The following is a 25,450-nucleotide window of genomic DNA, read 5'->3' on the forward strand; positions in this document are numbered from 1 at the left end:
GTACGGAGCTGTTAAAATTCAAACGCGTCTAATTTTGATTCCTTAATAAGTTTATAATCATTACCTAATCTAAATAATGTGCCAATTTTAATAAATTTATAACCACTACAGCCTTTATCATGTACCTAATGAATACGTATCTGTAATTCAGTATAACTCGGCCCTTTTGGGGTGTCTACTTAGGATCTTAATATTCATAAAGTTAGGAAGTGTTTTGTAATATTATACCTGTTATATTTATATACCTTTTATAGAATGATAGTTTCATATCAAACGAACTGTCACAAGTGAGGCAAAAATCAAATTCATGTAGGCTAGTTTTAGTAGTAGATTAATTTTCGGTTTTAGTGAATATTTATATAAAAATACAAGTTGGAACGCGTCACTTCCTTGTGGAATGTGATGTTAGTATCTATTTTATGTTTGTATTTTTACACTCATTTACCGCACATTTCGTCATTTTTAGCTAAAATTCTGGAGCTGTTCGCGGTGCAAGTTGACCTTGAGCACTGACGGCCCGCCCGCTCGTGTAGGCTCTTTGAGAGCGCTTCAATTTGCCTCACTTAGCGTGTGCGGGCTAGGTTTCTATGCGTTATTATTCTAAGCCTTTTATTGTTACAGCCTTTATTTAGCTTTTTATTGTTTAGCCAGTTCTTTTGTTACCTTTTCATCTCCTTAACCGACTTCAAATAAATGTGTGGACCTGACGTTTTCTCGTTTTACTGCCGTGAACCTTGTCACTCCTTTCACACTAGAGCTCCTTGTGAAAGAGTTCGTCCAGTGAAGTACTGCCACTTTACCTATTTCTACCGCCAAGCAGTTACATGAGCATTACTGCACTCCGGTTTCGGGGGGTAAGGGTGCTGGTGAAATTACAGGCACATGGGACTTGTCAACTTGTATCAAAGTGTCGGGCGATATGGCAATGCCGCTCAGATGTTTGTTTGTTTTTTGATATTACAAAAAAAAGTATATAAATTATTTGCGATATTTATTACTTGGCCCTATTTTGGTATTTTTTAGTGCCGGACACTTTAAGCCCGGTGGGGCCTAAACGGATTAATTATGACGTACTCGTAGTATTCGATCGAAATTTACCTATAACGACATACGTCTGTTGATTTTAAATTGACAGTTCCTCTCCACATTAACCGTTTATTTACTTGGTATCATAAAAAAATGTTTTTTTTTTACAATGTATGTCGCTAACCTATTTGTTGAGTCAGTCACTTAATACTATAAAAAAAATTGAAAAGAGAACGTTTCGAAATTAGTTCTGGTCTTGGCGTTCAGGTTAATGCCCCTGAGTGAATTCCGTTGCTCTAGTACTCATAGTGCAGGTAATTCCCTAGTTTGAGACCAGATAAATTGGTGTTATTGGCATATTTCGTTATTCAATATTTTTGTCACTTAGACTTACCTATGTCTACAATTACAGCGTAACTAAAAGGAAGCGGCGCTCAAATTAATGAAGGATCATTTAAATCGTTTTCACAGAAAATTAACGGTGATATACTTAGTTTGTAGTCGGCATTTCAATTCTTTTTTGCTCTTTCTGCAGTTCGGATTGCGTTGGCGCATCTAAATACACACGACTATTCCTGGAGAGTCTCCGGTGTGTCCTTAAATGGTCACAACAGATATAGACGTATCGTCTTCGTTCTTCGACGTAACTAAAACTAGAAACTGGAAATGTTATTTTAAAGCACATTACATGACAAACTTTCGCATGGCAAATCAGTAATTATTAGTATAGTAACAAAAATATTCACCAGTATCGTTTGCGTTTTCGATATGAAAACTAAAAAACGTTTCTACTTAATTTACCAATCGTTTGTCTTTTTATGGCTACTGAGAAACTATTAGATTCCTTTGAAACTAAAATCTGAACAATTTTATGAGTGAATTAATATTGTATTATTCTTGGACGTTGTTATCATTCGTTGTTAACATCATCAAAGGGCGAATGCGTAATAAATGTACCTAGTACGCTTAGTGCTTAGTGTAAGTTTTACGTGAAACATTCGATTGTTATTCGGAAACTTTAATCGTGTGAATTCATATTATAACAATAACAATAACAATACACTCATTTATAACACGCTAGTGAAATTTCATCTTGAACGATTTTTTCGTTTGCAGACTTCGGACAGTTAAGTTTTTTCCTGTAAGTTGCTGGCTATGTTGTTAATACGAAAACATTTAAAATATCGTTTTATCTGTGCTTTCCTCTGTGAGTTCTACTCAATTTATTCGGGTAATAATTTTTATGAAAGAACATATTCTCTTTTACTTTTACTTGCGAGATCTTTGAAACACTTGACGTCCTTGAAGCCTGCGTTTATGGGCATTTCGATTACGAAGAGTTGTCTTGAAATTTGTGATGGTACAGGGTAAAACCTACCTGGCCAGTTTTTTTCTAAACACTGTCAAAATAAAATTTTAGATATTACATTGCAAATCTTTATTTCTTATTAAACTTTGAACAATTAACTATTAATTATTTAACAGAAAAAAGAACAAATTGTCTCGAGACTAACCATAAAATTTGTTTAAAAGAAGTTACGATTGGCCTGTGGACTATGGTTAAGATGGCCAGTAATTATTTCTAGACTTAGATAAGTGTTTTGTGACTCTTACTTGGTGTTTTGTTTTTTTAAGTCTTCTTTTTTCTTCAAATTCTCACTTACTTGTTCTTTTTTTTTACTCAGCACATTTGCCGTACACTTGCACTTAAATACGATACGATGCGAACTGAGCAACAACTATCGCCATCTCGTTAGCGGATCATTGAAATATTGCGATTGACCATCTGCCCCCTATGGCCACCTAACCCGGTTTTACCCTAATTAAAATGAAAACAAGTGGGACACAGTTTGAAAAGCTGGTTAATTTCATAGAACAGTGTTGTGACTTCAAATAAACATCTTGCGTCGACCCTAGTAATTAAATATTATAATCTTTAAATGGTCTCTTTTCATGCTATTTTGTTACCAAGTGACGGAGCAAACCAGTCTTGCACCTGATGGTAAGCTATACGCCTGTCCATAACAGTTGCAGTTCTACTCAGAGCTTTAAATCGCAAAGATGAGGGGCACTGCCACTCCGCCCGTCACCATGAGACTTAAGCTGAAAAGTCCTATGTTCCTGTAATTAACCAGCGCCCTTATCCTCCAAAACCGGAACGCAGTAATGCTCTACTGCTTGGCAGCAGATAAAGTGGCAGTACTTCACTGGTTGACTCTTTGACAAGAAGCTTTACTACTACTAAAGATATATGCTTCTTGCCTAAACTTTTCCTGGAACACTATCCGACAACGATACGATGATTTCTTTAAAATGTATGTAGTAAATGGAACGTCGCTTTTGGTGTCACACCGACCGCATTAATGCCGCTGTCCGCCGCGAGCTAGGTCACAGAAAACGCCATAAAAATGGCTTTTTTAGCTTTACGGAAGCAACGCCAAAGAAATTTCAGTCGAATTCATATTGAATTTTAACAAAAATACACTCGAGAGTATAATAAAAATACCGTTCCACTGCCGAGTGCCGCCCCAGTCTGTGTGGATGGTTGCATAGAACTCGGTGGAATACAGCTTGCACCCGCACCCACCCCGGACCCGACTCGCGCCCGTTTGTCATAGCGTTCGGCCTCTTGCCACGCCACCTCGCCATCCGGTTTCAATGCCGCAGGGTACATAAAAACTCGCACATCACAAAAATTCCCGACCCCGGAACGCTCCCGCTACCGCCTCTGTTTGGCCAGACATGTTTACTTTCATTACTCACTTAAGGAAACACAAAACAATGTAGCATTTTTGTCTTATATATGCAAATAATGAATTTAACTGAGTCACACTCATAACCGTGACTTATAGATTTTGTGCGAGTCTCGTGATCCATGATGTAACCAATTGGACCAAAAAGAAATAATTTCAACCTGTCAACCATACAATGTTCGTCTGTTTGTTCGACACGCGTCGCTGCAGCTACAAACACTATTAGTTCGGAATTATATTATGTATAGAGAAGCATTACACACAAAATATCTCTCATATTTACAGTTCAAATCTGTATATTTAGTAGTAGCTGTTCTTGACAGTCGACTTCTGAAAGTCACAAACTTTTTAAGGGGCAATCATTGACTTACAATTATATGGACGTCGGGTCCGCGCTAAAAAGTGTTCGAACTTATAGGGCGTTAAAATCGTATACAGAGCGTCATTCACGCTCTAGTCTTCGTTTGTTCGACGGACAGCGAAGCAAGCAAAATTAGACAGTACTGCGATGACATTACAATTTAAATTCAACGTTTTAGCTTTTTCATATTCCTTGACATGTCACTACGTTTATATAGGTTGACTTGGGACATTTTTTTCGTAGTTTTTGTTATTAGGCCCGTCGTCCATTTATTTGTAAGTCAATGAGGGCAGTGCATAATACGCTTCTATAATAAGAGTCCGATTGATATTCAAAATTTGCCATTCACGAGTTTCAAAACTATAGTGAATCAAACACTTTATATACAGCTTCTGCATACTTGGATGACAAAAATCCGCGGTAGTGTCCCGTTTGGCTCTTGCAAGCAGCCTTGATCTCTAATGTTTGAAATAAATATTGTCAATGAAAAATATATACAAATGTTTATTTACAAAGAGCATCCCCTAAAGTTTCGTGCTCATTCTTCTCAGGGAAATCTACTGTACGAATGACCAGTAGAATTTAATCAATAAAAGATTTCAAGTGTTATTTGCTTAGCTATCACGTCACTTTTTAATACACAGGTGATCATCTAAAATTGCTTACCTATGAAATAAAGATTTTTTTTAGCTTTGACATTGATTACTATAGATCGCTTTTCAATTTCGATGTGTAATGTCAAAACAATGCTTCTTTATGTGTAAGGGCGCGTTCCCACTATGTCGTGACGACAGATAGTCGTGCAGTTTAAAAGTGTCGTGACTTGTATATTTAATTAAGTTGTTCACACATACAACAACACGATTAACTGTCATTCATGACTTTTTTGGCGTTAGACGATAGACTGTCGTGACATTGGGAAGAGTTAGAACAACAGTCGTCAGACGGTAAATAAAACGTCACTATAAAAACGGAACGACAGATAATCGCAGCTTCAAACGATTCTGTCGTGACTTGTCGTTTGACAAGGCGGCTGCCGTAAACCGATGAATTGTCGTCACGATCTAGTGGGAATAGCTAGACACGACAGTCGTTCAATGATAAAATAAACGTCCACGACACAGTCACGACAGGCAGTCGTGATATGGGCACAGGCTAGACGCGACAGTCGTCCAATGATAAATAAAACGTTACGACATAATGGGAACGCGACCTTACAGTGCGCTAGATTTCACTGTAAAAGATGTCAACTTTCTCAAATATGAAAGTGCAATCCAAACTGACAACTTTTTTTATTCATTTTGAATGGCTAATTAAACGAATACAAAAGTAGTAGTCGAGTGAGAGAATGGTTCGTTGTCAATTGAGACGGTTCGAATGTTAGCGTGTACAATAATCGTAACAACATCAACACTCGTATTGTAAAACAAGAACACTGTTTAAGAGACTTACTGAAAATTTAGATTTCAAATCTTCGATCTTAATATGCGTATTATGATCGAAGCTTCAAATACATGAAATCATTGAATTTTTGCCTTCGGACCAGTTGTACCATTGAATTATACCATTTTAATGGTATATAAGTGGTACTAACCTGCCCATTTACACCTGTAATGGTATAAGTGGCACTAGTTTATCCTAGTTTAACAATTTTTATTTTTAATCCAATGGTGTAAATGGGATAAACTAGTATCACCTTATTTTAGCACCGAACTTTTGCGTTTAAGAAAATAACTAAACCTCGAAACAGAACTTGTAAAATATCTCAATAGAAATACATTCCAATGACAAACAGTTATAAATTAAAAACTAGGAAACGAAATTCAAGGATAACCAAACAAAAACGCGAAACGTCAGTAGACTTCCATCACTCAGCCCACGAGGAGATAAGTGAGTAGGTACTAAGTACGGGTTCCTACTTAAAGAAGAACAAAAGAGATAATGCATAATGCAGCACCGGGAGGGGAAACAGCGAATTTGTCTCACTTTATCACGAGCGCTGTCTGCTGCTAAGGAAGCCCGTCCTGCATACTTCCTATTTTTGAAATATACGAGTTAAAAATGCGATGATAGCGACTTAACGGTACTACTGCGTCTTTTTACTACAAGTTGCATCATCAACCTATTATACGTTTCACTACCGGTCACGGATCTCCTTTAAAGCGAGGTATTTCAATGCGATTCTAGATTTTAGGTGAGGTTATCGCCACTCGCACCCCGCGCGTTGTAAATTAATTTATGAATAAAATAAGAACATATGGAGAATATTTGACGCAGACGTCGACAAGGGCTCGATGGCGACTGACAGGTCAGCAGGCGGCGGCGTGGCGTGTCATTAAGCCGCTGGGCAATTTACAAATTTTGGGATAGATGTAAATTTAACAACTAATAGGGCTGCAGTTAAAAACCAAAATTTAGCAGGTTCTCTCTAAGATTTAAAGGAAATATCAGATATATATAAAAATTATGTTCTAAATTAAATATTTTATTCTTAAACAATTCGTTTTGTTTTCAAGATTTTATATGATCGGATAAAATACTTCCTATCATGTAAGACATTATCACATTCTCTAGACAATATCCTTAGTTGTATGGTATATATTTTTTCATAAGACCATTATTTAATAGTAAACATATAAACCACTTCATCCTGCCAAACAGTTTTGCCGCTTCTCCTCCGGCGTCGCCTTAGACTCAATTTATATTACGGCGGAACGGAATGGAAGCGAATTTTTGTAACGATATTGTACATTGCATAATGCAGTTTATTGTCAATAGTGTAACGTACAAACCAAATACGAGCCATAACCTTCCGCGGAATGCGCGAGCATTCTCAAGCATGCGCGAGACAACAATACAATATCGTTTAAAAATTCACTTCCATTCCATTCCACCGCAATAAAAATTGAGCCTTAAGGAGTGTGTTTTAGGTCTTAATTGGGACCAGGAGGGGTTGTAAATCTTCTTAGCTCTTCTGTATTCCTTCACTGTTAGCAAGAGGTGTCGCTATTAAACATTATAGTCACAAAGTCATAGGTGCCGTCCAATTGAAATGCAACCATTTTCCCACTATGCTAAAATTTAATTTGATAATGTCCAAAATAGGGTAACGAACTACGTTTAGGTAGAGCCCGTTCGCTAAAGCTTATTGTATACATCCACGTCATAATATTCTGAGTATTTTCAGATTTTCTGTATCACAAAGCAGATGTATTAACTGCATAAATGCCGGTAGTTGACGCTGTCTACTGACTAACTCTGATTTAGTGCGCTCTATATGCTTTGCACAGACACTTCCTGCCATTTTAATGACATATACAGTAGTTACGTGGGTTTATAGAAGATATAAATCCAACTCCTTCATCTTCAAATTACAGGTACGTCTTCTCTGAAGTACCGATAGATGATTATATTAAATTATTGACATAGCAAAAAATATCATCAGTTGTTGTTAAAGGCTTAATGCCTGCCTTAATGCCTCAATGCCAAAATCAAATCGTGATTGTAAATCTTGTTCCTTTAAATCTTGCACCAGCTGTATTTTAAACGGCTGAAACTTTAAGTCAAGTGATAAAATTCGTTGCAATGAAGTTCGAGACAATCCCAGTACAGCCGAACGTTTCTGAGTTGACATGCGAGGATTTTCGTGCACTGATCTCTAATAATAACTCTTTATTGCACAAAGAAAAGATATATGAAACACAAGTTATAAAGGACATATACAAAGGTGAGCCTATCTCTAGAAGAGATAAGCTCAATCTCTTTACTTCTTCTACGCGTTCGTTTGTACGAGAGGTTCGTTCACGGCCTTTGCCTCGTGGTTTGAATGTGGAACCGGTCTCTTCAAATCGTTTGACCCATATTTTAATTAAATTGACACTAGAGCAGTTCTATTGCTATTCGAACCATATTCTAAACGGTACAAACGACGAACAATGATATAAGAGCGATTATTTTCGTAAAAGGCGCGAACACAAAAAGCGCGCTGTTGTCCCGTGAACTACTCCATAGTAACTAAATTGGCACGAACGCAGCTATCCATCGATGCAATTTCCCCTCCCACCTGTCCCTGCGTCTCTGAGAAAAAGTGATTTGAACAAAGCACGTTACTATGGGCCATCCTGTATCATGGTGGTTAAACATCGTGACATTCAATTTTACAATTATTCAAGCGACATCTCTAGTCAGCTGAAAAGGTTGAGTGGCTGAGTTAAGAAAAAGCTTTCATAGATTTCTCACAGATGGCGCTACGTCAAAAAGTCGTTAAAAACCAAAAACAAAGATCTGCAACAAGAGTCATAGAAAAATTCAAAAAACGTGTGAAGTCCCCAAGCCGCACTGGACCAGAGTGGCGGATTATGGCCTTAACCCTCGCCTGAGAGTGAATTATGATGATGGTGATTACTCGAAACACGTGGTGAAATTAATCAAAGGCAGACTATAGCAAAAATTATGAATCTTGTACCAACCTCGTTGCCATAAAGTAATTTATAAGAAATCTGCTTCTACATGTGTTTAATTATTTTCAAGAATTTTCCAAATGAAATTAAATTGTTACATAGCACTGTATGTTTCAGGAACTGGCCACTTACATAAACAATATTTAAAAAGTAATTACAACATTTGAAAATGGAACTCTTTGGCTGTAGAATACAGTTTGTTTCATCTGACTGTCACTCGTTTTTACATTGTGGCGTCATTTTAGGTACCTTAGTTGGCCCTGGTCTGGCAAACAATCGCTGGTTCGAATCCATTTCGAATCTAACCGGTTCGAAGGAATTTTTGTTTGTGTCTATTCATTGTTTGTATCAATACTAACTGCCTCAGTGGCTGAACGGTTTCCATGCTGGTCTGCTAAGCAGAGGTCTCGGGTTCGATACCCGGACCGGGAGAAATATTTGTATGGCCTACACTGATTTCTTTCGTGAATTTGGGTGTAATTTGTGGTTATCTGTGTGTCCATGGCACTCACTGGACTCACTCGCACACACTCATAGCACCTATGAATGTATGCGTTATTATTATTATAATAATATGATCATAATCATACCATTATTATGAAATAAATTATTCGTATCGTGATATGAAATCTGCGAGTATTGAAAATCATTCCACATGTATACAAGTTGCCTCTCCATTGTATTGCTCTGGTATTACGCCAAATAAATGCATGCCTGTGCGTGCCCACGCAGTGCGGGTATTATGCACGTAGCGAGGTTAATGCACCGCGCGCAAATAGCGCGTCGTCGCGTTGGGTGCGCCGGCGCAGAGTGTGACATATCTATAGATTAAATACCAAACAGTAACTACTTATCTAGTTTATATCTTTGGAGATCTACAAATAGTAACAAGTAGCTATGTACTTTCTCATATCTACAATAGACAATAAATCACTTCGATTACAACACACGAGAATTGGCGTTGCTTACAAAGTTATACATTGAAAGTGATATTTATTTCGTTGTATAATGTTATTAGCATATCCGATACATGCGAAGCTCTGGGAGGAAGTTTGTATTCTAAATATGCAAACCGTTGCCAGCGGACATGAGCAGTAGAAACCTAGATCTAATCAAATTCTGATTTATGTTTTCTAAGCAATACTAATTGACGGGACAAACTAGTCATGCGCCTGATGGTAAGCTACACGCCTGTCCATTCCAGTTGCAATGCCACTCAGATCTTTAAGTCACAAAGATATAAAAGGGCACTGCCACAGCGCCCGTCACCCTGAGACAAGTCCCATGTGCCTATAATTTCACCACACTTACCCCTCATTACCGGAACGCAATAATGCCCACATTACTGTTTGGCGACAGAAATAGGATACTTTCCATATTGCCGGAATTGAAAATGATTTCTGATGAATCTTATTTTTTTTGTTGTGGCTCTCCACACCTATCGGGAAGTGAAAAATATTCGAAAATCAAATTAACAAGATGGCCACCAAAGAAATTATTATTAAATAATTAACTTACAAACTAAACGTCGTCCTTTAGCTTGCAGTGTTAAAACGTTAAAATAAAAGCACTGTCAAATAAATAAAAAATCCTATGTGATTTGATTTTAAAGTTCCACTTTAAGACAAAAAAGTGAAAATCGTGAAATGGTTCCAAAGAACCTCATTATTTCACGCCCGGAAACCATTTCTTAAAATGAATTCAACCATTCACTTGTACCTTTTCTGGTGATCCATTTGTTCACTCTTTAAGAGTTCAGTACTAGCTAAAGGATATAAAATATATAAGTCATTTGGAACAGTTTTTAAGCGTCTACAGCGTAACATAACCTCGACGGAAATACGAAAGCACGAAGTCTCTGGAAACCCGACGCTATAGACTTGAAATAGAAATATTATTTTCACCTTAGAAAGACGACAAATTAATTTTAGAAAGAAATTTTTAAAGAGCTATTTTACAGATCTCTTAACGCGGAAAGAGTGAGCTTATCGCTGATTTTTTTTCTATGGATCTTAAATCTACTTACCTACTGCAATCCCTTTAACGAGTTTATACTTTAGTATAGTCACCGCACTGTAATATGCGCTTTCTTTTTATAAAAAATGTTGATCGAACAGTAATTGTAAATTACTACGTTCAATGAATTTTTTAAATTTCTTATTACGTTTTGAGAAATAAGTCGTTTGATTTTCACAATTTTTATTCTTATAATATGAATTTCATTGTTTGACATTTTATTTTTTTATAATATCAAGTGACGGGACGAACAAGTTGCAGTGCCAGCCAGAGCTTTAAATCGCAAAGATCTAAGGGGCACTGCCACTGCGCCCGTCACCCTGAGACATAAGTTGACAAGTCCCATATGCCTGTAATTTCACCAGCACCCTTACCTTCAAAACTGGAACACAATAATGCCGAATACTTAGAATAATAACGCATAGAAACCTAGCCCGCACACGATAAGTGAGGCAAATTGAAGCGCTCCCAAAGGGCCTACACGAGCGGGCGGGCCTTCAGTGCTCAAGGTCAACTTGCACCGCGAACAGCTCCAGGACTTTAGCTAAAAATTACGAAATGTGCGGTAAATGAGTGTAAAAATACGTCAGACAAGCATAAAATAGATACTAACATCACATTCCACAAGGAAGTAACGCGTTTCAACTAGTATTTTTATATAAATATTCACTAAAACCGAAAATTAACCTACTACTAAAACTAGCCTACATGAATTTGATTTTTGCCTCACTTGTGACAGTTCGTTTGATATGAAACTATCATTCTATGCGTTATTATTCTAAGGCCGAATAGGTAAGGTGGCAGAACTACCCTGGACGAACTCCGTCACAAGGTGCTGTACAGCTACTAAAAATAATATTTGAGCTCATATTCAGTACTTTCTCTTTTCTGGCAACGATAGTATCATAGAATCAGCGTTAATATTGAATCAGGACAATGCAGATGCCCGTCAACACCCTAGGATCGCTTTTAGTGCGTCACTCTGGACCGGTGCCAGATATGAAAATAACACTATTGAACTAACAGATCTGTGAATACTAGACAAACTATACAGGTTTGAGGGGCTGAATAAAAAATCAGATGTACTGAAGACAACGACGTAATACTTTGAGTTGCCACGTTCATAGCTTTATTTGTATGCATTTTTGGTACAAGTATCTATGTAACTAATATCTCTTATTCAGATTTAAGGGCAGCCATACAAAATATACACGTCAAAAGACATCAAACACGTTTTTGCCTTGCCAATTATGGAAAATCAGATTTTTTTATTTATCTTTTTTAAAATCAATGATTCTTTTTTTGGTCACTTTCATAATTTAAAAAATAAGTAACTAAATAAATAATTTAATAAATTTATATAGATATTTTTCTTTAACTGTAATAGGGTAATCAAATATTTAAAAAAAAATCTACCTTGATCCCTAGCCACTTGATGTGTGTTAAAACTAATTTTCATATAGAAACGCGTTTCTGTCTACTTAAAAAAGCTACTCATTTTTTACATTTTCATTAAAAGTGTTTCAATATACTTTCACAATGTTCACATAATTAACACGTTCATCGCCGTGGTAAGTCAAAATGACCGGCATCTACCTATTGGGGCTGTGGGGGGGTTAAAATGACCGGCACGACGCACCTAATTTTGCGATGCTCGTTCACGCCTCAGGTGGCAAACGCTACGTATTTAACCATATAACATGACCAGCATGGCCCTGAAGAACTGCTGTTGCCACTTGGTTTTTAGGGTTTTTGACGGCATACATACTTTTCTAGACTAAGAGAAAAATATAGATATATTTGGAATAAAAAAAATTGCTTTAATTTCAAATTGGATTTAAAAGTTACGAGTAAACAAAAAAAATGGTTAATGTGAAATGTAAATCTCACGGAAGAAAAAAGAATGGAAATGGCATCAAGCAACATTTGTATCAAAACCGGTGTCGCCACACGCACACAATTGAAAACGTAATCTTACATTAGTACTAAGATAGCATAATTTTGATTGGTTATAAATTATCAAACGAAAATAGACAATAATAAAAAACTTTTAGTAAAAAAAACTGAATCTTATTTGGATCTAATAAGGTTTTATTATTACTAGTCGCATAAAACCTAAAAATCCTATGAACACAAACTTCTTAGAATAAAAGCAAAAAGTTGACAATCTACAGATCGGGATCTGACATTTAATTGATATCGACATTATGTTTCATAACTAGCGGAATATTGATCTAGGCGTTGCTTTACACTTGCTATAATTAGGGTCATTGAATATATAACCAGAAATAGAGACGAAATGTCATTTAATTTGTTTGAAAACTATTCTGCCATATCATTACTGTGACAACTGCGCTCCGATTGGCCAGCCCGAGTTCGAAACAATTGACGGGTGTCGTCTACTGTTTCACTACAAATTGACCAATTAACTTGAGCTTTGCTAAATTGCAAAATTACATATTTAATATTTAATTACCGATGAAATGTGATTCCGTTTGTTTTGTAATTAGATGTTATTCATATGTACATAATTTAATATGATATCATGAAATGCCTATAGCAAATGGTGCTACATTTAGTAGGTACCCAGCTTTTACTGCCTGTTGCTTCAGTCTATTTCTCCTTTAAAAAGGATCCGGCGGGAAACTTGAAAAAAATTAATACAAAAACTGCAAATGTAAATCATGCCTTTGATAAAACTAAGAACTCAAGCGGACGAAGGTGACGTATAATTAGCAAGTAGGGAGATAGGAGTCATGTAAATAAGGGAAAGAAAATCTCCAATCTCATAAAGTCTTCATTTAATACTCCACGAACTTACGTGCATTGTAAAATTATCGATACTGTACCTCTTCTATCTATATTTCGTTTTTTCCATTAATACATCGTTTTTGCTTAAATTGAAAATTTAAAAAAACTATTGCGAGTGTTTGGACCAAACATATAAGTAATCAAAATTGTTAGCTTTTAAATACCTGTAAACAATTTATGTTTACACATTGGTACCGCTATAATAAAAAAAAGTTGAACTAAACCAAAACCGAGTTTCTAAATACAGAGTTTCTACATATCGAATTGCAAGAAAATAGTTTTGTTTCGGAATTATAGTATTGTATTGTTCAAAATATTAGAAAATACAGACTTTTAGTACTTACCGATGGAAGGAAATCACTTCCGGAGTATTTTTTGAACCTTGGCTTCTTACGTGACATAATAAATAATGGCATATTTCTATTTTTTCCACAAAATAATCATGTATCACATTTGAACGACGACTGATGCGCTGTTGACACTCATATGCCCGTTTGGTGATAAGCTAGGTAACGCGGACCCCACCCACTAACCAGTTTATTACTAGTATTTATGTGGTCTGTGGTAAATCTCAAATGAAAGACGTACGTCAGTTTTAGGTAAACATCGATTACTCTGCCCGGGATTGCGACCGGCGAGGCCTAAACGTAATAATTATTGCGTTTTGGCCGCGCCGGGTTAAATAAATGCCCGGCACTACATATAATCCTATACTAGAGCCAACTAGTGATATATCGCGAAAAAAATATAAACGTAAACAAATGAGACTAAAAACAGTCATATAAGCCAATGTCATATTTTGAACATTCTAGTCGGCGACCAACGTGTTAATCTTTTTGGACGAAAACTACGAATCCATGGCTAATATATTTTTTTTCGTAACTACGCATTCATTTTTTTATTATTCATTTATTGAGCATTGGCTATAAAGCCATCAGCTTAAAAAGATTTAAATAACAATTAGTTAAGAAACCTATAGCCTAATAATATACTTAAAACAAAAAATAATCGCAACCTGCCATTTATTTCACACATTATACCAACGAATTCAAAACGAATAGAGTCCAATGTACGTTTATGAGAGATCTTACGAAAATTTCGCTTCTAAAACTCACTTAAAAAGGGTGTCTGAAAATAGTCTTACACGTCGCTGAAATGATGAAGAGTGCAAAAAAGCGGTCAAGTGCGGGGCCGGCCATTCGTCTCGCCTCACGCGACTGAGGTGCACAATTTATAATCGATCGATACTCGGGGCGTCTAATTTATGTCATATTTCAAAACAATGTACTATGCCAATAATTTCCACAAGGCAACATAATGACTTTATAGTATATCTGATGTGCCAATTGCGACACTCGAGCAAAAACTAAAACTATTTTTCGAAAATCACGGGGCTCTAAAATAAATTAATGTTCATTTTCTTAAAAATGTCAAAGAGTTATCTCCGTGTAATCTAAGTTTATATATCTTGCAAATAATACGTGCTATTTACAACGGTGTCTTGGCGAATACATATTTGAATTCGAATTTGACCGGAGCATTTAAAAAAAAGAAATTACTCAATTGAAAACACGTGTTCTAAAAACGAATTTTATTGGGTATCACAAATACGCGAAAGTGATTTTAATGTATATTAGGATTTTTATAATTTTTTGATTTCATTTTATAAATTGATTCAATTTAATGTGTAAAGGCTGTGGGTATGAATTTTATCTTTATTTTTTGTATACATTATTGGTTAGTATATTTTTATATCACCTTCATGTGATAAAAGCACTCCATACATATGATCACGTCATATGGCTTTATTATACTTACCATGTACGAATTAGAAATTTCTTAACTATTCGCAACCTCCCAATTACATAATTATTTACGCAAATTCATATTCTCTCCTAACCTTGGAGTAATTGTTAACATTATAATTGTTTTCTAAGCGGTATAAACAGAAATGTGGTCGTACAAAGAGGCGTATAAAATTTGTTTATTGGCAGTAAAATCACTTTGCTCGTAAGAAAAACACTCGGTAGTTATAATGTAGGTACCATGGAACATTCTGCTACTGCGAGCTCAATCGATTTTATTAATACTAGTTAGCATTTTCTATTTCTAGTGCAACGTATCATACTCTTGTCCTAATAAGGCCACATCTGCAAAATTACAACTTTTCACGAGGGGTTTGAAATTTCTAATTGAATTTAAAAGTTACAAACCAAGTAAATAAATGGTTAATGTGAAAGGGAACTGTGAATCTAAAATCACCAGAGGTATCGTTTTAGGTAAACTTCGATCGAACATTACGAGTAAGTCATAATTAATCCGTTTCGGCCGCGCCGGGTTTAAGTAGCCGGCACTAAAAAAATCCCAAAACATATTATAAACAAAGATATCGCGAAAAACTTATATACAAATGAGACGAAAAACAATCATATAAGCCAATGTCATCCTTTGAATATTTTTGAAAATTTTAGCCGGCGACGAACATGTTAAAAAACGTCTAATTGGACGTAGTTAAACAAAAAGAATCCAATCCACATCCATTCACTTTCGAGACATGGCAGTTTGAAGTGTAAAAGTCTTTCTCACACTTTTCAAAACTTATAATGTTATGTAACTCCAGAAATATTTATTATGTTTATATGTTGGATTTTTTTGCTGATCTAAGAGGTTAAACTTTAGGAATCTTATAGTGCATATAACTCATTTTTTGATAATTTAGTGGATTGGATCCTTTTTGCTTAACTACGTCCGATTTCAGTATAGGTATAGTTCCGTGCTGTCCGATGGGGTTCAATCCTGAAATCATAAGTCCCACAAGAACATATTATGATACCTACAAATATCTGCAGCTGTAACTAACTACGTTTCCCTCTACACACCGGGCTCTAAAATAATAATAACAATGAAGAAAATTATTAAAAATTAACAACACACAAAGAAGAGTTTGCGGATTTTTAGATACTTTGTTTGCAATCAATACATTATAACTGTAAGGGTGAAAAGAGTCTATACAACCTCAAATAACTTTGGTTAATTCGGCATACCAGTTTAGTTAAATTTAGGATATATACTGATTATCATACAGTGAGAAAATAAATACAAACTTACCACGAAATTTTACAACAAAATGCGCTGTATTCAATAGGTAGGTACTTTACATATACTTACCAATTTTTTTTTTTTATATCAACTGAACTAAATAGAACACGAATACTATACGATATACATTTGTCCAATGGTTTTAATTTCGTTTGTAAAAAAATAAATTCTGAAATAAAGCCAGGCTCCCTGCTGCTCGACTCTAGCAAAATGAACCGTATTACTACGGGAAAAAAATTAATGCAAACTGAGGTTAGTATCGACTCGGGGTAGTTTAATGGTTCCTATTTCAAAATTGCAGTTGAAATGCTGCTGGAAAATAATTTGTTTACTGTCGACGCGACTGTATCTATGGCGATTGAAAACTGCTAGTTTTATGAAGTTAAGCATCATGGTCAATGTTAAGCATAAAATAGGTTATGCAAGGTACCAAATGAAACTCGGCCACAGATTAAATAATAAAAATAGAAACGATACGATACGATAGATAAGATATAATTTTGAACAACGAGTGTTAACACATTGAACATCTTTTTCAAAGACAAGTGTGAAATATCTCGAATCTATAAATTAAAAGGGCTTTATTTAAAGTTGTGTTTATTTTAGATTGAACGTAGGAAAAGCGAGGTTGTTTAGTAGGAAATTCCAACAATTTTATTGATTCTGCTAGAACTCAATAGTAAAAAGAATTAAAATGGTAATTTTATACATATAATGGGGTTTAGATTTGTTTCCATTTCAATAAGGGAAAGATAGTATACAATTATACAATATAATTAAAATACAATAATTATCAAATGCTCTTTATATGAGAGCTTGGAATTTAAAATTTTCTGACATTTTTTACTATAACTCTTTTATAAATAAGTCACCTTAAAAGTTTGCTTATCCACTTTCACTGTTTTCGTTCATCGTCATCAACCACATATACGTCCCACTGCTGGGCACGGCTCTCCTTTCAGACGAGGGTTTAGGCCATAGTCCGCCATACTGACCCAATGCGGTTTGAGGACTTCAACACGTTTTCTGTGATGTTTTCCTTCATCGAAAAGCTCATGATAAATTTTAAATTAAATTTCGCACATAAATTCAGGGGCAACTCAGAGGTGCGAGCCCGAATTAGAACCCACAACCCTCTGCATAAGAAGCAGAAGGTCAAACCGTTAGGCTGTCACGGCTTCATTGTGTTTGTTACTTAACGATAAATGACGCGCATACAAGTCCTCGTCAAAACGAATCATATGAGCCCACACACAAGGTAGCTGCTGTAGAGGATCAGATAAGCTATAATTCTGTTACCCTGATCTTAATGAAGATCCATTACATAAGCTTGACCGCCGTTTCATCTTCTGCCTTCGCAAATTTGATCATGTTTCCTCTTTCAGGGCTCAACTTAAATGGCTCCCTATGCGCGTCTACGCAGGCAGAAGAGACTACTCTACACGTTACACTCCATTCTTTTCAATCCTCACTATCCAGAATACCTGAAATGTAAATTTCAGTATCTCTGTGAGTCTCATGACATCCATTAGCTCGCTTGTACTCTCTATACCTCTCTTTCATTCTGGCTTTATGTCTGATTCCTCCACTCTCCATTCTACTCGTCTCTGGAATGCTCTCCCAGTCTCCATCAGAAGATCTCCTAGTTTATCCTCTTTCAAAAAGAATGTCCATAAGCATCTTTTAAATTGTTTGTCACAGCGATAATCACCATCTTCATCATTTTCTGTTACAATTAATTAATATTTAATGTTAATTACTGTATACAAATAATATCTACGTGATAGGTTTGTTTGTTATATATTTGATTATATATTTATCATATTTGTGTTATTATTAAATTATTAATTTAATTATTTGTTTAATTTGCCGCATTCGTGATTTTCGTGTTCCTCAAAGGTTGACTTAGGAGAATGCTTTTAGCATTAAGTCCGCCTTTTATACCATTCTGTGTTGTGGTCAATAAAGTCTAGTAAATAAATAAATAAGTTCTAGGTCACCATAACATTTTATTTTCATTGAGATTACACCTATGTGCCAGGTTTTATCGAAATCGGTTAACAGAAAGTAAGAAATTCAATGAACCAAATTCATCCCCTAATTTGCCACCACTTGAGGAGGAATGTTTTCTTCAAATTTAAGCGGAACCACCCATTACTAACAAAAAAGAATTATCAAAAACGGGTCGCAAATGTCGGAGTACATGATTATAGAAATTATTTATAAGCAAAAATATACGAATGTATTAATGACCTCATAGTTATTCAAGTATAACATAACATAAATAACATACCTAATAAAATGTGAATAGTACATGTAAAATTACCTATTACATAAATTGATATGCAAGAAAGTTTCTAACGTTTTTATAATGAGATCACAACCACAATAGCAAACAGTTTTTTTATTTGATATAGCTCCTTGTGAAAGAGTTCGTCCAGGAAAGTACTGCCACCTCACCTATTTCTGCTGCCAAACAGTAATGTAATAAGCATTACTGCGTTCCGGCTTTGAAGGGTAAGGGTGCTGGTGAAATTACAGGCACATGGGACTTGGCAACTTATGTCTCAGGGTGACGTGCACAATGGCAGTGCCCCTCAGGTCTTTGTGATTTAAAAAGCTCTGAATGGCACTCTGGCGTACGACTGTTCGTTCCGTCACTTTAATAAAATGTCTTACACAGAAAATAAACAACAATATAATGTGTATTCTTTCATTTAATATAGAAAATAAAACGTAGTAGCTACTGTTAATCGACTGCGTCCAGTCTACATTAAGTGCAACGGGCAACTGATAGAAATCCGACGACGATAGAAAATCAGAGATAATAAGAAAAAAATAGTTGACTGTACTTTATGTTCAAATAAATAACAGACACTCAGTGTATTACTCTAGTCATAAAGAATTTCAACGACAGCGTAGGTAGTCGCTAGTCAGGCTGCCTTGATATCTAGACCTGACCCACAGGATGCCTAACCCACGCCAGGAAGCGTTCAGGCCATTCACCGTGTAGACATAATGGTGAATGGGTTGTTATAATGAATTAGTATTGCTATTACAAAGCCTCATTGTACCATTGACAATCATTCGTTTAACACATAGGTATACAAACTATCGTCACTTCTTAGCATCGAGTATATAACCAGAAATAGAGACGAAATGTCATTTAATTTGTTTGAAACTATTCTGCCATATCATTACTGTGACAACTGCGCTGCGATTGTCTAGCCCGAGTTCGAAACAATTGACGGGTGTCGTCAATTGTTTCACTTCAAATCGACCAAGTAACTTGAACTTTGCTATAATGGACGAAAATTTAATTACCGATGAAATGTGATTCCGTTTGTTTTGTAATTAGATGTTTTGCTGTTTTTCCCACACCACCGAATAGAACAGCACGGCATTGTTAGAGATATTATCTGTATTAGAATAAATACAGAATATTTTTTGGAATATACGGACACGTACACACAGGTCAATAGTTGGCCTGTCTATATTTCAGTGCAAACGGGAGTTGATATTTATAAGAGCTGTATCGCTAATGTGTTACCAGGAATATATGGCCCTTATTTCGTCTCTATTTCTGGTTATATACTCGATGCTTCTTAGTAAATTCGAAATTTATAATACAGTAAAGTTTTTCTAATGAATAATTAAATTGTCCGGACGAACGGGGCATGCGCCTGGTGGTAAGCAGCACGCTATCCATAACAATTACAAACCCTTTCGGTTAGTCGTAAAGATCTGAGGCACTGCCACTATTTCCGTCACTCTGACACGTCGCATGTGCTAGCATCTTTATTCTACAAAACTAAAACGCAGTAATGCTCACATTACTGTTTGGCGGCGGAAGTAAATAAGGTGATAGTACTTCCCAAGATGAACTCTTTTACAATGTGCTTTACTGCTACAAAAAAGCGATGTAAATTACTATTTTCAACATTGACTTACAAATAAATGGACGACGGGTCTAATACAAAAACCACGAAAAAAATGTCCCAAGTCAACCTATTCGAAATTTAAATTGTTATGTCATCGCAGTATCGCGCTGTCAGTAGAACAAATGAAGACTAAAGCGGAGTGTCGCGCTCTGTATACGATTTTAGCGCCTTACAAGTGCGGACACTTTTTAGCGCGGACCCGACGTCCATATAATTGTAAGTCAATGATTTTCAACAAAGAATTTGACTGGTTGTATATTTCAAGGGGAATGGGCCATCGTAACTTCTAATCACTATGTAACAAATTTTCAAGATTTCTTTGTTATGCCAAGTGACAAGACGTGTGTGAGTGGTAAACACGCATTTCCATAACAGTTGCAGTGCCACTCAGAGCTTTGAATCGCAAAGATCTTAGCGGCACTGCTACTGCGCCCGCATATAAATAGATAAGGTGGCAGTACTTCCCTGGACGAACTCTCTCACAAGGAGTTCTGCTGCAACTAAAAGAGAAGAAAGTTCTGTTTCTAGTTTACGTTCACCAAATTCACCAATTAGAAAATAATATTCATAACCCAGATACAAAAATCGTGTTACATGCAATCGTATTATATTTATTTAAACATGGTGCATGAACGACGACCTTTATGATCTTTGGGATCTTTTTTTTTCACGCCAGTCTGCTGTGTATGGCTGGCTGGCTAACGAACGCACTGACGAGGGCTTTTTTTATTTGAGAGTTTTTGTTTTACCTTATTATGTGCTTGACCTATTAGGAGGTCTGACAAAAAAAGTCCTCAACCTGCACTCTCTGATTTCTCGTTCTTGAGAGTGCATAGAAAAAGCAGCGCATATAAATTTTAAATAGGCGTAGATGGATTACATGATATATTCGTATAGAGACACATACCTAAATCGAGTTTGAAAAATTAACAATTAGCTATTTATTACCGACTAGCATAATATAGAATTGTTACTTAATTTTTTAATTGCTATTTACTATTTATGTCTAAAAAATTTAGATCTTTTTAATTATTTAGATTTTATTAACATTTATTTGCTGAGCATTGGGCATAGAGCCTAGCGGTTACAAATAATTAAGAAACACAAAACGTAGTATTACTTATACTAAAAACTAGTTCGCAATGTGATTACAAAAACCCGCCCTTTTTTTCAACTAAATATTTTTGATATAAAAATATTTATTATTATTTTTAATTTATTACATGACCATGGATTCAGTCGAAAGAAAATTATTACTATTACTAAAGTTGCTACACCACTTTAAAAAAACTACAGTAGGTACTAAAATAGTTCATTGTGATATTCGTAGTTCAATAGTTGTATGAAAACAATACTATATCATACATAGTGTATAAAACGTGTCTATGATATAAAAAACGTGTGTATGTCATATAAAAAACTTTTATAAATAGCGCACAGTCGCTACCTTGACAAGTTTTCGTAATAAATTGTTTGTTATTGAAAAACTCGTAACATTTTCAATGACACAAACACTCAAGTGACCAATTCTCGTATGTATCGTGTAATTTTGGCGGGAATCCAGATATCAGCTGATGGTTGCTAAGCCATAGATTATTGTACCACTCTGCCAATGCCAGGCCATTTGGCATCATAAAATACCGCTTTTCACGCTGTAAACAAGGTATTTTTACATACCTATTTATTGGTGGACATTTTGATTTGAATTTTTTTGAAGGTATGTTTATTTTTATTTAATGTTTTCATTGTTTTATAAAATACGAAATTATCAATGTTTTTTGAAACACTTTTCTAGAAAAACTTTACAATGTCTTATAGTTGTATGTCATTCGATACGTAGGAATCTATTTTTCGGATTTAAATTTCAGCCAAATCCTAAAACAAAGACCATTTTTTGACAGGGAAGGCGTGCCTTCTGGAGACGGTGATAGCGGAAACAAAAAGCCCACGATTCAAGTAGAAGTGGACCTACCAGATTTCCGAATTGAAGATTCTGATTAATAAAAAGAAGTTTGGAAATATTTGACAACGATGACTGGCCAAAAAAGAATTGAATGCTACTTTTATTCCATTTTAGTACAGTAGATTAGGACCGATCTGTTTCTTGAAAATTTTGTTCTGTACATAAATTCAGGACCTTGTAGGATAGTTTGTTACATTTAATAAGATTCAAACGCTATCCGCGTGGGGTCTTAATAAATCATAAACAAATGATAAAAATTATTTCCATTGTCTCGAAAAATTCTAAAAATAAAAAACTTAAATTTTAATTAATTATGGCCAGCTGAACAACTTATTTTATTATTCTATCTACATTTTTAACTTATATCTACATATCTACATTATCTGATGTTACGTATTTCTTTCATTAAAAGCTATTTAATATTTCATTTTTTGTGTTTTTATAGATGTTGTACACTTAATAAGTGTAAAATTAATTTACATTCAACACTTCATTGACCATGCCATTGCTGGGCACAGGTTACCTCTATTTTAAACGTTTAGGGTCGGAACCGTACTTCGAAACCAGCATGGAGTTTCATCACCATGTTTACCTTCAACGTTTACTAGAGTTGTTTATTAACTACGAAATATTCACAAATGTACATCTGAGAAATTATTGAAGTCATAGATTCGCGGTTCCACAGGGTAGTTTTCTAATGTGACCAAAATTCAGCCAATCAACTTCTATCAGATCTTTTCTCAGAGAATTAAATTCTTTTTAAACCCTGACTGCTCACCACAAGAACTATATTCTATGTTTATAAACATTTTTTGATCGTTACGTTACATAGAACTGTCATACCTTTTTTGTATGATATTAGTACCAAGTATGTAGTAGTAAAATTTCTATCCTTCAGGACAGGCAATGGCGTGTAATGAGCCATACTGCCATCACTGGATCTTACATTGTAATTTTTCTTGAATAATTTAATGTTTTGACATTTTTTCGCGGGAAATCGTTACATATATTTACGGTGACCATTTTGAAACTCCAATATTGTAAGATAATATTTCATTACCTTGTACAACTAAGAAAATAAAATCTATTGTTTAATAATGATTACTTACAGGCAATTTGAAAAAGGAGATTTTCTTAAATACAAACGAAGCAATTCATTTTCATTCCCATGAGAATAAAAGGCATGTGTTTGTTCTTGTATAGTTCGCATATGGTTGATAACGTTTCTAATGTTTTGTTTGTTTGTCTCTTGTCAAGATGCTATGTGAATGTAACTTCAATGTTAAGTTTTTTTACATCTGGTGGTCTAAGCAGGGTGAAAAAGTTATTTAAAATCGTTTGGATTTTTGATGGATTTTTTTACATAAAACTCGTTATATTGTTCTGTAGGTGCGCTCTTCATCGTTGGTAGTCATAGCTACTGACAATGCTGCTTGTTGTGTTTCTGTTTTTTCGTTTCTCTAATTTTGAAATAGCTTATGATGAATGGAATTTAAAGAAGAGAAAAATTTGAAGACGTCACCTAACAGCGTCTATCACGTTGAACGAATGCGATAAATGTTTAATTTGAATTTATTTCTAATTTTATGAATAACGAAATCGTTTTGATCTCTGTCTGACGATACGAGGCTTCGCACCCCAGTTCCGTATTTATTTGGAAATGCAAAGTTATCACTTTTTCACAGTCATCCGCCTGAAAAGCATTCGCGAAGACGTCACAAGGCAATTGTATACCTGTCATACGTGTATAACATGTGTTACGTCGCCGGCGCTGGCCTTCAGCGCTGATTTACAAATGTACTAGAACTTAATATAAATCTCATATTGGTAGTAAATTCAATTTCCGGCACGAGCTCTAGTAATGCGACTTTGAAATTGAGGTGAATTTATTAACTACACTCACTACACTAACTCATTTGGAGAGCAAAGCCAAACTGGCTTCAAAAAAGCTCAAAGCGGAGTGCTCAATAGAGCGAAGCAGTACTTCTCTCCTCTCCAGGTCACCGAGTTTTGTTATATACAACACAAGTACGGCCCCATATGGACTATTGCTCGCATCTCTGGGCAGGAGCTCCCAAATACCAGCTTGATCCACTTGACTCCATCCAACGCAGGGCTGTTCGTATTATCGATGATCTCAAACTCACAGACGGTATGGAGCCCCTTAGCTTACGGAGAGACGTTGGCTCTCTGTGTGTGTTCTACCGTCTTTATAATGGGAAGTGCTCTGGGGAACTTTTCGAACTGGTGCCACCATCTCGTTTCTACCATCGCACCTCCCGCCAAAGGAGTAGAGTCCATCCCCACATCTTAGATGCCTGGCATTGTAAGCCCACGCGGGCATCTCGTTCGTTTCTTCCTTGAACCTGCAAGGTGTGGCATGATCTTCCTCCTGAAGTATTCCCTTTGCACTATAACATGGGGTTCTTCAAAAAGCGTGTTTGCACGGCTCTCAAAGGCTGGCAACGCGTAGGCAGCTCATCTGGTGTTGCAAATATCTCGTCTGCTCGTTTGCCTCCTTCATTACATAAAACGAAAACTACAGTAAAAAAAAGAAAAAAAACTCTATTATGGCCGTTTAGACGTTTATCCTGACGCTCATCAAGTTTCGTATTAATTCATAACTATGTTGAAGCAGCTAATTGCTCTACATTGTTGTCGATAGTGGCGTGCAGTAAATTTATCGAATGTAAATTTACTTTTGTTTGGCATTTGTTTTTCGAAATTCGAAAGTTTTAAAAATAAAGTAGACCGTAGGTATATTAATTTTCATTGCTATATTCCGTTCATTGAAATATATTAAGTAATAATTTTTTATTTTAGTTTTATAAAAAAAAATTATCAGCTACCCCTTGCATACTAGTTATAAATTACAAAAAAACTTATAGATGCAACTTCCATTTGTTTATATTTTGTTGATAATGAGTTGAGATTTCACCTCACTTAAATCTAAATGTATGTCGAGTGCTTAAGTTCTGAGTTTGAGCAGAGCTTGACGCTACACAATGAGTTAACTTTAG

The 25,450-nt window shown here is 35.5% G+C and overlaps 1 protein-coding gene across 5 annotated transcripts in view; it reads left to right on the plus strand.

The window, feature by feature from the left end:
• Positions 1 to 25,450, plus strand: part of LOC113230295 — a 72,144-nt gene that overhangs the window by 32,323 nt on the left and 14,371 nt on the right. Inside the window, exon 3 of one of the 5 annotated variants that reach the window (XR_003310480.1) lies at positions 22,369 to 22,836. The exons of 2 other annotated variants lie outside the window; for them this stretch is intronic. Coding sequence is in view for 2 of the 3 variants with exons in the window: in XM_026464165.1 (XP_026319950.1) it covers positions 17,912 to 18,014 (103 nt within the window). In the remaining variant the exon portion in view is untranslated. Of the gene's footprint in view, positions 1 to 17,911; positions 18,239 to 22,368; positions 22,839 to 25,450 lie in introns of those variants that run through there. 2 more of the 5 variants (XM_026464165.1, XM_026464166.1) reach the window with 2 other exon arrangements.

Source organism: Hyposmocoma kahamanoa, unplaced genomic scaffold (genome assembly GCF_003589595.1).
Source record: "Hyposmocoma kahamanoa isolate Upper Pololo Valley unplaced genomic scaffold, ASM358959v1 63, whole genome shotgun sequence".
Classification (NCBI taxonomy): domain Eukaryota; kingdom Metazoa; phylum Arthropoda; class Insecta; order Lepidoptera; family Cosmopterigidae; genus Hyposmocoma; species Hyposmocoma kahamanoa.